General features: G+C 42.5%; 1 protein-coding gene across 1 annotated transcript; it reads right to left on the bottom strand.

The window, feature by feature from the left end:
• Nucleotides 1-2,601: 2,601 nt before the first annotated feature.
• Nucleotides 2,602-12,875, bottom strand: HRG (histidine rich glycoprotein). Its single transcript, XM_010976145.3, has 7 exons — nucleotides 12,648-12,875; nucleotides 10,646-10,762; nucleotides 9,069-9,159; nucleotides 7,773-7,939; nucleotides 6,725-6,805; nucleotides 4,719-4,817; nucleotides 2,602-3,451 (listed from the first exon to the last, which is right to left on the bottom strand). Exons 1-7 carry the CDS (start codon nucleotides 12,837-12,839, stop codon nucleotides 2,672-2,674), a joined length of 1,527 nt encoding a protein of 508 aa, XP_010974447.1. The 5' UTR covers nucleotides 12,840-12,875; the 3' UTR covers nucleotides 2,602-2,671.
• Between the last annotated feature and the right edge of the window lie 256 nt (nucleotides 12,876-13,131).

Here is a 13,131-nt window from a genome sequence, read left to right as displayed (position 1 = left end):
AGCAAATCATGCTTTTGGGATCCCTTAACTTCTTTCTAGGAGGGGGCAAAAGCAATGGCTGAGGCATTTTATTAGTTACTTAGAGCTTTCATTATGGTTCGGGAGCTTCAGTTCCTAACTGACCCTCCCAGTGTCATCAGTTTTAAGGCCAGCTGGTGGAAGCTGCAGGACAGTTTGGGGTCATAAATCGAGGCATTAGTTTAAGCTAATAATCATGGAAAAGACTATGTTGGGCTTGCTTTTCCTTTGTTTCTGCATTCCCTTACATCCCTAGCCCATAACTGTTTGATTCTGCTCTTTGGAACTCAGGGAAGATCTAGGAGACCAAAGAAGAGGTAGGCAGAGGACATTGGGTCTGGGGTGGTGTGTCCCGGGAAAGCCCCAAAGGGTCCTGCTCGGTTACAACAGGACTTGGCAGTGTATACAGGAGTATAAAGGATGGGAAAGAATGTGACTTTGAAGGACACTGATCTGGGTTCTAATCCCAGTCCCACAATTTACTAATTATAACAAACATTAAAGAAACATTCATATACATTTTATATAATGTAACCAAAAAATCTAGAAAAGGAGCAATCAATGGTGTGTGGTCTAAACCTCTAGCACAATGTAACATCCCTAAAGCGGGAGTTGTTTCTTACTCCGTTATTCACCTGCAGAAACTGTGTTTGCCTATTATGACTGCTTTTAACTGAAATGAATTGAGAGCATTCAGTTCTATATTTTCTGGGTAATATTTTTAATAACTCAAGCAACCTTTGGGAAAAGGCTTTATAAAAATTATAAAACACTACACAAAAGCTTCTGCCACCACTACTGCTTTTTTTTAGAGAAGAAAGATGAAGCCCAAAGAGGTTTAATTACTTTCTTAATATCTTGTAATCAGTAAATTGTGGGACTGGGATTACAACCCAGATCAGCCTCCTCCAAAGTCACATTCTTTTCTATTTATTACATTGCCTGGATACACTGCCAACTCCAGTGTTTTAAATTTCTTTTTTAGTTTTATTGAGAAATAACTGGCATACATCACTGTATAAGTTTAAGGTATACAGCATGATGCTTTGATTTACAAATATCATGAAATTATCACAATATTTAGTTAACATTCATCATCTCATACAGATACAATAAAAAGAAAGGAAAAAAAAATTCTGCTTGTGCTGAGAACTCTTAGAATCTATTCTCTTAACAACTTTCCTATATATCACAGAGCAGTGTTAACGAGAGTCACCATGTTGTACAAGCACCCTGGTACTCACATATCTTAAACTGAAGCTTGTATCTATTGATCACCTTCTTCCAAGCCCTGTTTTTGACTCCTCACTTGCAACATCACCATGATCAGCCTTGTATTCCCTTCCACCTCCTCCTGGACTATGCCCCTTCAGCCATCTCCTCACTCTCCCAGCTCCAGCTTCTCCATCTTTGCAGGCCCCTCCATTTTCCCAGCCTAAGAACTTACCCAAGTCTCCTTCACCCTTAGCTTTTCCCCCCAACACCTCACCCATCCCTTTAGAATCTACCTTCTGTCATCACCATGCACCTGAAACTGCATCACCAAGTCAAGCAGAGAGAATCTAAAGTCTTATTAGCCTGTGTCTAAATGCTTGAGCCCTGATTTGGGAAGAAGGGAAAAGAAGGAGGATTCCAGTATAGAAAAGATTCCTTTGACAGTGAAAATGAATAAAGAGAAGTTATCTGAGATGACAGAGCCCCTAGCCTGGGGAGAAGCTATGAGAAGAACAGAAGACTTCTGAAGCAGAGAACACCTCTGCCCTGCTTTCTGGAGATGTCGCCTGGAAGGCAGCACGATCTCAGGGAGAGAACGCCATTTGGTATCTCTTGGCAGTCATTTCTGTTAGTGGTCTTACAGAGACTTCGTATATCCCCAGTTTGATACAGAAGTAGCAGATAAGCTAGAACTAAAGAGGGATGTGAACATTTCTCAGCAGGGGGACCTGGAGGACCAGTGATAAAGAATCAGACCTCTTTCTCATGCCCACCACCCAAACACCGTGGCACCACTTTGTGAGCAGAGTAGCAGGAACTCCTACCACTCCCTGTTAGCTCAGTGAGGATGGCAACCTGAAATAGAAATTAATTTATTCTTAAAATAAAGTGATATTTTCTGTGCACCTGAATTTATGGTCACGATTCCTGCTTGTAGTCTTTTTTGCAATTTACAGCACGAGCTTTGTTTCCTTCATAACTGAATAGAGAACTTGTTTTTCCAAAAGGAAATTGAGAGGACTAGTAAAAACAAGTAGAAGAGAATTTGGGTCACTTTTATCGGATACTCCTTTAAGTGAGAATACATCCCTCCTTGGCATGCCCCGCTGCAGCATAGGAACTAGTAGAGGAAAGATTCTAGAATTAAAGGAGGTAAGTCCAGGAAAGAAAGAAATTCTGAGGGTCAGAGATTTGCTCAAGTGGTGTGGTAGTCAGTGATGGAATTAACTTCTAATCTGTAGCACTGAGATCTTTCCTCTTCTTTCTGTTTGTCTCTCTCTTCTCATGCTGTTTCCTCTCCCACTCACATTTTGCCCCATCCTTAGTATGAAAGTAAGTTTACAATCACTTGTAATTTTGCATTTATTACTGGTCACATTTTATTTATGGTTCTAATTCAGAACATGATTCATTTTGCCCCAATCAAGGACATCAGATTTTATTTTAGAGATGTATATGCAAAAAACTTTGAGATGTGTAGAAATTCATTGTTGAATGTCCCTGGACATGATTCAGAGGCTGATTGAGGAAAGGGCTGAATCTCTGGTTGTAGGGGATTATTGTGGTTTGGCAATGAGAAGCTGGGAAAATTGGCTCCGGGAAGAGGAAGAACTTCACCTGTCTTTAGTGGAGGGAGTCGGTGAACATATCCAATTTGTCTCCAATGGAAGGGAAAATGTCCTTTACCTGGACCTCTTTCTCCTGAGTGCCTAGGTGGTGGGCCACGACGATGGTGGTCTTTGGGACCTTGGTTATGGGGTGGTGGGTCACAGGGTCCATGGTCATGGAAATCATGGCCATGGGGATGGTGTCCATGGGGATGGTGTCCATGGGGACGGTGTCCATGGGGATGGTGTCCATGGGGGTGGTGTCCATGGGGATGGTGTCCATGGGGACGGTGTCCATAGGGATGATGCTCACTTGAACTATAATTATGAGGGGGTCCATGGGCCCCATTGGTGCCAAAGTAAGGGTGACGGCATCTTAACCCTGGAGGGGGAAATGGTGGAGGAGGTCCTGCTGGAAATGGTGGAGGAGGTCCTGCTGGAAATGGTGGTCTGCCTGAGTGACTTTTGCCTTCTAGAGGAGGTGGGCATCCAAATTCATGTGGCTTACAGGGATGACGGTGACCTCTAGGTCCACCAGGCTTAAATGGAGGCCTGTCAGCAGGAGGATGTTCATGCTCACCAGAGTGGAGGGGATGGCCCAAATGGTGCTCCTGGTGAAGGACACAATAAAGTGTATATCATCATGTAACACAAAAGAAGTTAGATGTTTAATTTAGACCAATGGCTCCCACACTTTTAAATTCTACAATTAATTTTAAAAGTAGGATACCAAAAAAGGGTTCCTCAAATTCTTATCTAGCCAAGTTGGCATTTTAAATACAAACAAAACTATCATCTACCACCATCATTATTTCACAATAGGAATAATATCTTGGTAACCGAAGAGTCAGAAAGGTAATCTCAGATTCAAGGATGGTCCTTTTGATGGAATAAATGTCATCTTCTTCTTCTTCTTCTCATTTCAACATAAACTGGTGAAATTATACTATAGAATGGTACTCATCTGTGGACCAACATTTGGGAAACTAGTGCTTTATAATTTATATTCTCAAGAGAGTTGAGGCTTTATGGTAGAAAGATCTCTTTCTAAAGGATAAGCATGTCACCTCTTCTTATTTCTTCTTGTTTAGATTTTAATTTTAAAGAAATTTATGGAACCATGTTCAAACCTGTTCTCTTCCTTTTTTTTTTTTTGGTTTGGTACATGGACATTTGGATCATGGTCAGTTTTTGTTTGTTTGTTCTTTTTGCTGATATCAAAAATACTGTGAGAGGGAGGTATAGCTCAGTGATAGAGTGATGCCTAGCATGCACGAGGTCCTGGATTCAATCCCCAGCACCTCCATTAAATACATAAATAATTAAAAAACAAACAAACAAACAAACCTAAGTACCACCCCCTCAACCAAAAAATAAAACAAAACAAAAACAAAACTCTGTGAAGGATATCTTGGTTTAGAATAAAGCTGTCTGGGACCTATGTAAAATATTGTTTTGAATCTTATTTCATATACCTTTATATAGTAAATTTTAAGTTCATTCATTCTTCTTAGGTTCTATGCCTATTAATAAAAGCCAGAAATTATTAAGAGTCAGCCCTGGAGTCCTGACTCCAAGGCCACTTTCAAGTTCATCAAAGGCTGCTTGAATTGGTTATGATTTTACTTTTCTGGCAAATATTATCCCTCCCCAATTCTTAGAAAAAATTTCATTCTTTTTGTGTCATACCAGCACCTGTACTTTCCCCTGGGGCCTATTCTCTCTGTATTTCTCCTCCCCATCATCCTTCATCTCTCTCTCTCACACACACACCCATACATACTACACACAAAGAGCCATAAGAACCAAATATACTATGTGTGTGAAAACAGCACTTAATTTGGCATTGCTCATGACAAAGGCTACTTAGGTACCCACCTTAGGGTTGAAGACTTCACAGTTTATGACAATGTTTTGGGGTGCCAAGTCAAAGGCTTCTGCATCATAGGATAAATACGCTCTGCAGAATCCAAAGACCTACAAAGAAGACAGAAACCTGCTAGTGTCTCTGTGTGTGTATTTGAGCATGTGTGTGCAGGTGGTATGAAGATGCCCAGTTCTTGTCTTGAACTTCCAGACATTTGGGAGAGGAAGACAGGCTTTAGAAAAATCTGGGTAATATTATCAAATCTCCCCATCAGCTATTTAACCATCTTTCCTAGTCAACACTTTGGGGAAAGTGCAGGTTCCAGTGGGTTTCATTCCCAGTTGCTGTGGTCTTCCACTAATGGTCTCCAGTGCTGGGCTTCCCCAGGGGCTGTGGGAGGAGCACCATGTCATTGATGCCTTGCCTCCAGGCCAGCCTTCAACTTGAAGACCTGAGTTGCCTGGGCCTAGAGAGAGTGAAGAGTGATGTAGAAGAAGTATTTGCACAACTTCATCTGGCTTCTTGGAGGAAAGTGCTGGAAAGGAAGGAGCCAGTATAAATGTAGGATTGCACAGACCCTGTCAAAGTGACGGTCTGCTGACCCTATCCTGAGTTCCAAGGCTACAAGTGGCTGGCATGCCTATGTCCCAGAGGCCCCTACACTCAGCTGTCAAAGTTAGATTAGGACCAGAAGAGAACTCTTTCTTAAAAGAGACTTTTAAGCACTGAGATTCTGAGTACAGTTTTGGAATCGGACAGACCTATGTTAATCCTGGCTTCACTGTTTACTAGTTGTGAGTTTAAGGGAGTTACATAAAATTTCTGAAACTTAGTTTTTGTAAAACACTCGTTTTATCATACTAACTACTCACAGGCTGCGAGAGGCTTAATTAAGTGAGATGATGCTGGAGAACACTTAGGCTCGAGATCCTCATCTCCAACATCCACCATGTTTCTGCACGAGTTCACATTCCCCACACCAAGAAAGGGGCTTGTGGGGATGGGAGTTGGGGAGGAGGTGTCTTTTCTGGTAGCTACTCAGCAGGACTATAGAACTGTTTCAGGCTGAAAAGTCGAACAGCCGGAAAAGGTACTGATGACTGCCTCCTTTCTTTCAGTCCTGTAGAATGTGTTACCAAACATCAGAAAAATCCTGGACTTGAAATCAGAAGCCACCATTCAAATCCTGTGTCCTAATACTTTCCAGCTAAGTGCCTTTAGGTAAGTGTTTAAATTTCTAGGCCCTTCTGTCCCAGGGAAACAGAGGCAGACACTAGCTTCTCCTCAGAGGGGTTGTCATAGGGCTCCAATGAGGCAATAATATATGTGGTTTGCAAACTCTGAATGCCAAGTGTCAAGACCCTCCTGCAGGTACCAGAGTTTCAATGTATAAGTGATTAGGGGAATGCTCCCACGGGACCAAGCATCTAGAGGACTGGATGCTAATCTCAGCTGGGTTATGAACATCAAGCAGGATCCTGACTTTGCTGAGCCTCAGTTACCACCTCAATTGTCAGATGGGTCACTGTCCGGAGTAAATGAGGTGAAGTGGTGAAAGCACCCTTGGGTGTCAGTTCTTTTTTGTTTTTAATTTAATTGTTTCTTTTCAGGGGAGGAGGAATAGGTTATTTATTTAAATGGCAGTACTGGGGATTGAACCCAGGACCCTGTGTATGTTAAGAACACACTCTACCACTGAGCTAAACCCGCACCCACCCCCAGGTATCAGTTCATACTTAATACAAGCTAGTTATTAGTTTTCGCTACATCTTTAATCCTAATGGGTAAAAAAATTAAGTTTAGGTATATGTCATATATAATATAAATTATATTCTCATGATTCACTTGTCTGTGCCTCAGTTTCCCCATCTGTAAATCAGGAATAAAACTATCTATTTCATTGGGTGAAGGTGGAGTTAATACGTGCACATATGTAAAGCACTCAGAAGGGTGCCTGGCACGAAGTAAGTAGTCTCTGAATGTTCCCCAGTATTTCACGTATGCTTATTCTACTCACATGAAAGTACCCTGGAAAGTGGTATCTGGAGCAGTTCCTCACTGAGAAGTCCACGTAGTAATTGGTTCTCTCTTCTCCTCTCTGGAACAAATTGGATCAAAGACGTTTCAGGAATGTGAAACGTTTAAAAAAAAAAAAAGCAGTAGATTCCTACTGTCCAATATACTGTAAAGCACCATGAGAATTCAAAATCCCCAGTATGAGCCATTTTTCTTATATCCTCTGCCTTTTACAAATCTGTCACAAGAGTGATAGGTAAGGTGAATACTATTTCATTGAAAAGGTAAAATAATACAGATGTAATCAAGCACAGTGTGAAAAAAATCGTCCTTCCTGCACCCCAACCCCTCCTTCTCAGAGGTACCAGTCACCCATTTGATGGGTTTCTCCTTCCAGCGTTTTCCTGTTTGTTGCCCACACACAGATATACCTAATTATTTAATATGAATGGGCTCATAGTCTAAGTATTGTTCTACAGCCTGCTTTTTCCTTTAGCAACTTATCTTGAAGCTCTTTCCAGTGCATATACCTCCAAAACATGGTTTTTAAGAGTTGCATTGTACTCATTCCATTGCATGTAGGCACCATGCTCTATTTAACTTTGTGTTTTCAAAATGCATGACAGACATCAACTAACTGCGCTCTGAGATGACTCTGGGTGGGAAGCACTCAGGTCCCTAGACTGGGAGCAGAACTGTCTAGCTCCAGTCACACCGCTGGCTGTGGGAGATAGGAGCTCTGAGCCTCGGTTTTCCATCATAATACAAGGAGGTTCAGACCAGATGATTTTAATGACTCATCACCCTATTACGCACTTCTGTCTTGCCCTCTTTCTCATTTGGGTTTTCCCTTTTCCCTGTTAGATATTCACACCTCCCTACAACTCCAAAAACTGAGGGCAGTCCTGTCAGTGGAGGCTGCAACAGGGGTCTCTATTCAAAAGGCAGCTGCTGAGTGAGGCCAGCGGGAGGGTTGGTGCTGCTGAGTTTCCACCGCTGGGTTGGAGCCTGGGCCCTCAGACTCTAGCTAAACCTGAGTGGGGACTCACCGCTCTTGAAACTCTCTTCACTTGGTCCACTCTGAAAGAGGCAAAGTCACTATTCTCCTTTTTGTACTTCTCCAGAGCTTTGTCAGCTTCTTCTCTGTAGAGCTCAGTGTCCTCAAAGAAATCAAAGAGTACTGGACTGTCTTTAGTGTTGGCCAGTGCCGAGGAGACTGGAGAAAGAAGTTGGCAGCTTTGCAGTTACTGGGTTGGAAGCAGCAATACGGACACTGGGACTTAATATTTATAAACATGGTTGTGAGAATAACAATAGCTTCCATTTTACAGATGAACAAATTGAGGGTTAGAAAAGTTAAGTATCTTGTCCAAGATCAAATCAGCCGATCAGTAGCAGCACTAAACTTAAACCCAGATCCTTCTGATGGTCAAGTGTCTCTTGTGACCCCTATCGTGATGCCCCCCAATACTCAAAATGTTAATATTTTAGTGAACTCTTCCTGTTCAAGCCAAGCAGAGAGAGGCATCGTGAAGATAAAGTTTTGCCCAGAGAGAGAGGGGACACAGCTCAATTTTTCTTTAAGGCAACCTCCTGAGGGAGTTGCACGGCTGTTGAATTTTTGTATATTGAACCATGTTAAGACTTACTAGTGTAAAAGGAATTCTGTGATAATTCTTTTTGAAAAAATAAATTAAAAGGGCATGGAATTTAGAGTCCACACTGATGGAATAGTCCAGCCACACTTTGACTGTGTTTCCGAGGTCAGGTCATTGAATCTCTTTGAGCCTCAGTTATTTTACTAAAACAGAAAGTATCATAATCTTTACTTCATAGTCTTGTGAGAATAAATGAGATACCATATGTACAACTTTCAGATGCTGAAGTCAATACTTGAGAGCTAAGTGTTGCCAAGTGTATTACATAGACCTTATTTCATTCTGAGAAGTACCCGAAGGGATAATTCTATTATGATCTTCATTTCACAAAGGAGGAAAGCTTGACGAAGTTAAGTAACGTGCCCTCAAGACCACACACATCGTAAGTAATGAGGTCGGGATTAAAATGCACATGTATCTGACCCCAGCGCCTCCTTTCTCTACCATGATGCCTCAGAGCCTCTTGCAAATTTCTACTTTTATATATTGAATTTATTTAAAGGAAGCTATGCCAGTAACAGGGGAAATCCTTCTCCTTTCTCTCCTCAAGAGAGCAAGCAATAACGGAGTCCATAAGGGCAGGAAGATTCCTGATCTGCACGTCACAGTCTTCTATGAGGAACACCACTGTGTGACTGAGTCTTATATTAATTTAGAATTAATTGGAGTTTTAACAGATGACCATACCAGAACTTGTGGTGCAGTTAAAGTCATTCACTCTGAGATCCTGAGATTCATCCAAACATGTTGTAGCTATCACCTTACACTGTCCGATCACCTGTAAGAAAGAGGGGCGTAGGTTACTGCATCCTGCTTTCCTCAGGCTGAATATGAGCGAACAAAACAGTGAGGCAGCAACAGGTCCCGCTGTACAGCACAGGGAACTGTAGTCAACGGCTTGAAGTAACTTGTAATGAGAAAGAACACACAAAAAATATATATATGTATGTATAACTGAATCACTATGCTGGACACCAGAAACTAATACAATATTATAACTCCGCTATACTTCAATTAAAGAAATGTTTAAAAAAAAACAAAACAAACAAGCTAATACCACCAATGTTCATAGTAGCATTATTCACAAGTAACAAAAAAGTGGAAAATACACAAATGTCCATTAACAAAAGAATGGATAAACACAATATGATATGTCCATAAAATGGAAGATTATTCTGGCATAAAAGGAATGAAGTTGACAATTGTTCCAACACAGATGAACCTTGGAAACCTTACGCTAAATGAAAGAAGGCAGACACAAAAGGCCACATGTGTGATTCCGGTTACATGGAATGTCCAGAATAGGCAAATCCATGGAGGCAGAAAGCAGATTATTGGTTGCAGAGGATGGAGGGAGAGGTCAATGAAGAGGAATACTCATGGGAGGGTTTCTTTCTGGGATGGTGAAAATGGAGTGCGATTACATAGTAGTGACGGTCAAACAACTCTGTGAATATACGAAAAACCATTCAATTGTACACTTTACAAGGGTGAACTTAATGGTGTATGAACTATATCTATAAAGCTGTTTTTATGAGCTAATATTAAAATTTAAATTGCATGATGTGAGAAAAAAATGAGGCAACATACTCCTACTATCCATTTAAAATTTATTTGTACTTTCTCTCACCAAATCCTCTGTCGAAACCTGTATTTTCTTAGTATGTTTCCGCGAGCTGGATGCTATAAGCATCCAAACCCTCAGGAGGACCCTGGAGAAACTGTTTAAATAGATCACGGCCATATCCCATTTTCAAGAGGAAAAAAATGTTCACACTCCTGTGTATGTAAACGTCTTATTTTCCGGAACTGAAACCTTATGTCTGTGCTCAGTTTCATCTTGTGTCCTCCTCCTGTGGCAGAGAGCCTGGGATCCGAGTACCCACGTGCAGTGTGCAGAACAAGACCCTATTCCTCGTGCTGACTGCAACTAAGCCCTTTGGTCATTTGTGTGAGTGGGACCAGTATTCATAGGACACAGTTAAAAGTTCATAGGTTCCTAGACGTTAGGTGATTTGTCCACGGTCTCACAGCTGGTCGTGCTATCGCAAGGGCCACAAACCCCACTGACTTATCTTGAACTGAGTTCCCGGGGATGGCTCTCAAGAAATATTACTGAAGGTTAACAGAGTCTTCATGAGTCAAGGGCAGAAGCTGCTCTTACTCTTTTACTTGGTAGCCCCGGTGTGCGGCTGCCCTGGGCGAGCAGAACAGACAGAAGTCAAGAACGCTAAGAGGAAGAGAACTGTACCTGGTTTACTTACTATGTCAGATGGACGTCTAGAAAAATCTAGCTCACAGTCATCCCAGTGTTTCCTGCTTAGGACCGGGCAGTCAGATTCTTTCACGTCCAAGACTAAATAATAGACCGCTATGGATTCCTGGGAAACGCCAAGAAAACAGTGGGTGAGTGGCACGTGGGAGCTCAGAGCTTCTTCAATAAAAACAATCTCTTTATTTCTTAAATGGAGTTCCTGCTCCTCTGCAAGTCATTGCATATGTCCTACCTTTGTGTCATTTGATCTGTTTATGTAAATAAAAAGTTCAAAGTGTTACTTCCAAATGTTCTGTTTAACTGGTCACGATGTTGCTTCTGCCCTTGAATTTTTTTTTTTTTTTTGAGAGAAGGGGCTTGATTTTATTTATTTTATTTTTTGTTGATTTTTGTGGGGGGAGGTAATTGGGTTATTTTTGGAGGAGGAACTGTGGATTGAACCCAGGCCCTCATGTATGATAAGCATGCGCTCTACCACTTGATCTATCCCCTCCCCTTGCCCATGAATTTCCAAAAGCCGTCACTACAAAGCAGTGTTGGTTTGGACGGAGGTGTTGAAGGTACCAGCCTAGAATGTGTGATGGCAGCCACGTCATGGCCTCCAGTCTGGGTGTGTGGTTGTATCCTCTCATGCAGCTCTATTCCTGAACTTGGATTTCTTGCCTTGATTTCAACTTGCCCAAAGCTAAATTCACCCTCTTCTCTTACAAACCAACTCCCCCCCTCAACTTCCCTTGTCTGGTCCATGACACCATTATATTTATTGCTTCTTCTTCGTCTTTAGCTTTGGCTTAGTCTTTAAAGACTGTCCGGTCACCAGACCTTAAATGGTCTTTCTTTGAAACATCTCTCGTCTTTTCTTCACTCTCATTGCCCTAATTCCCATTGCCCGGGGCTGGTCCTCATGTCCTCGTTCCTGAACACGTGAAGTAGCTCCTAGTTTGTGTCCCTGCCACCTGCCTCCATCTCCCTAGGCACACAGTGAGCCCTCTCACCCACCCTCCAAATTCCCACTCAGAGGTAGCACTATGCCAATTCATCTGGTGACAGAGAGCCTGGAATGGGACTGATGGTCACTAAATTGTTAGCTGAATCCTGAATTCCTGCACTCTTGTTCTCTGCAACCTTTCATGCCTCTCTCTCTAACAGTTTAGAAAGTATAAATGTCTCTGCTTGTCCTCTTTGGTTCCCCATGGTCTAGCCTCCCTGATTTCAGTGGTCCTACCAAAGGGTAGGTTATTTTTTGAGGTGATGGAGAGGGAGGCCTCCCTCCATAATATCCATCAAGCCCTCAAATCCACTCCAAAATGAGCATATAATTTAAGTGGAAAGAACAGGCTTGCTCTCTTCAAGATAAGCCTACAGTCTCTCTTCCAAGATGATGGCTGCTCCCAAGCTCACAGAGAACTTCTGGAGACCCCCTGCTTCTGTTCAATTGGTCCCTAACACCTTCCTTCCTGATTCCCTCCCCACACAGAGGCGGTATGCCTGGAATTCTTCTGGGATGCCGTTACCAAGGCCATCGTCCTATTCAGATCCTGCTCATTACTCAGGACCCAGTTGAAGCCCTCTCCCATCCCATCTTAATAGATCTCCTTTCATCAGATCATTCCAGCATCTATACCACTCACTCGGTCACTTGAAGACATCCTGTCTTACACAGTTCACCTACGTGTGCATGTGAGCCACTTAGGATTTCCTTGAGAGCAAGGCCCATGGTTTATTCTAATCTTTCTCTTTTAAGGGCTTAGCATTTGATTGGGCTCCACAGAAGTGCTTATAAGTACTTATAGGCTGGTTCAGAGTTAAGGACATACTAATGCCAAACATTAGTTTGAGGGGAAAAAGAACAGTTAGAGCAACTCGGAAATGAAACAGACAGCCCTGACCAAAGCCAGTCCACTGTGCAAAGCGACAGGCTCGGGGACCAGAGTCATATTTGCCCCTGGTACGTCACCTCCCACTCAGCTCTGCCAGGGGCCATTCCTCACCGCTTTGTCCAAGTGGGCATCAGCGACCCGCAGCAACTGGAAGAGGTAACCATCCCGTCGTCCTTTATTGATCAGGTCTAGAGCCTTCCGAGCCACAGGCTCAGCATCATTGCAGTCTGTGGGACTCACAGCGGAGGAAAACCGCAGAGTGACCAGCAGGACCAAAGGCAGTGCTGCAGGGAGTAACTTCATGTTGTTAAAATGGGAAAACCATCCCTTGCTCTGCGATACCACAGCAGAGACGTTTATACAGATTTTCCAAAACACACACACACACACAATTGTTTAAACAAAGTATTTCAACATTTTTGTTGTATAACCGGGGATGTTCACCTTGACCCCTGGTTAAAGCATCTGTCAGCATGCTGTGAATGATTACTAGGTCCTGGGAACAGAAAGGTGAGACATGCCACCGGGGAGTGGCTAAAACTGGGATCTGCACCGATCTGGATGTTTCTAGTAGGTAGCAGATCCAAAGTGTGTT

The sequence above is a fragment of the Camelus dromedarius genome, chromosome 2 (assembly GCF_036321535.1).
Source record: "Camelus dromedarius isolate mCamDro1 chromosome 2, mCamDro1.pat, whole genome shotgun sequence".
In the NCBI taxonomy this organism is placed as follows: Eukaryota; Metazoa; Chordata; class Mammalia; order Artiodactyla; family Camelidae; genus Camelus; species Camelus dromedarius.
This window is presented reverse-complemented; position numbering and strand designations above follow the sequence as displayed.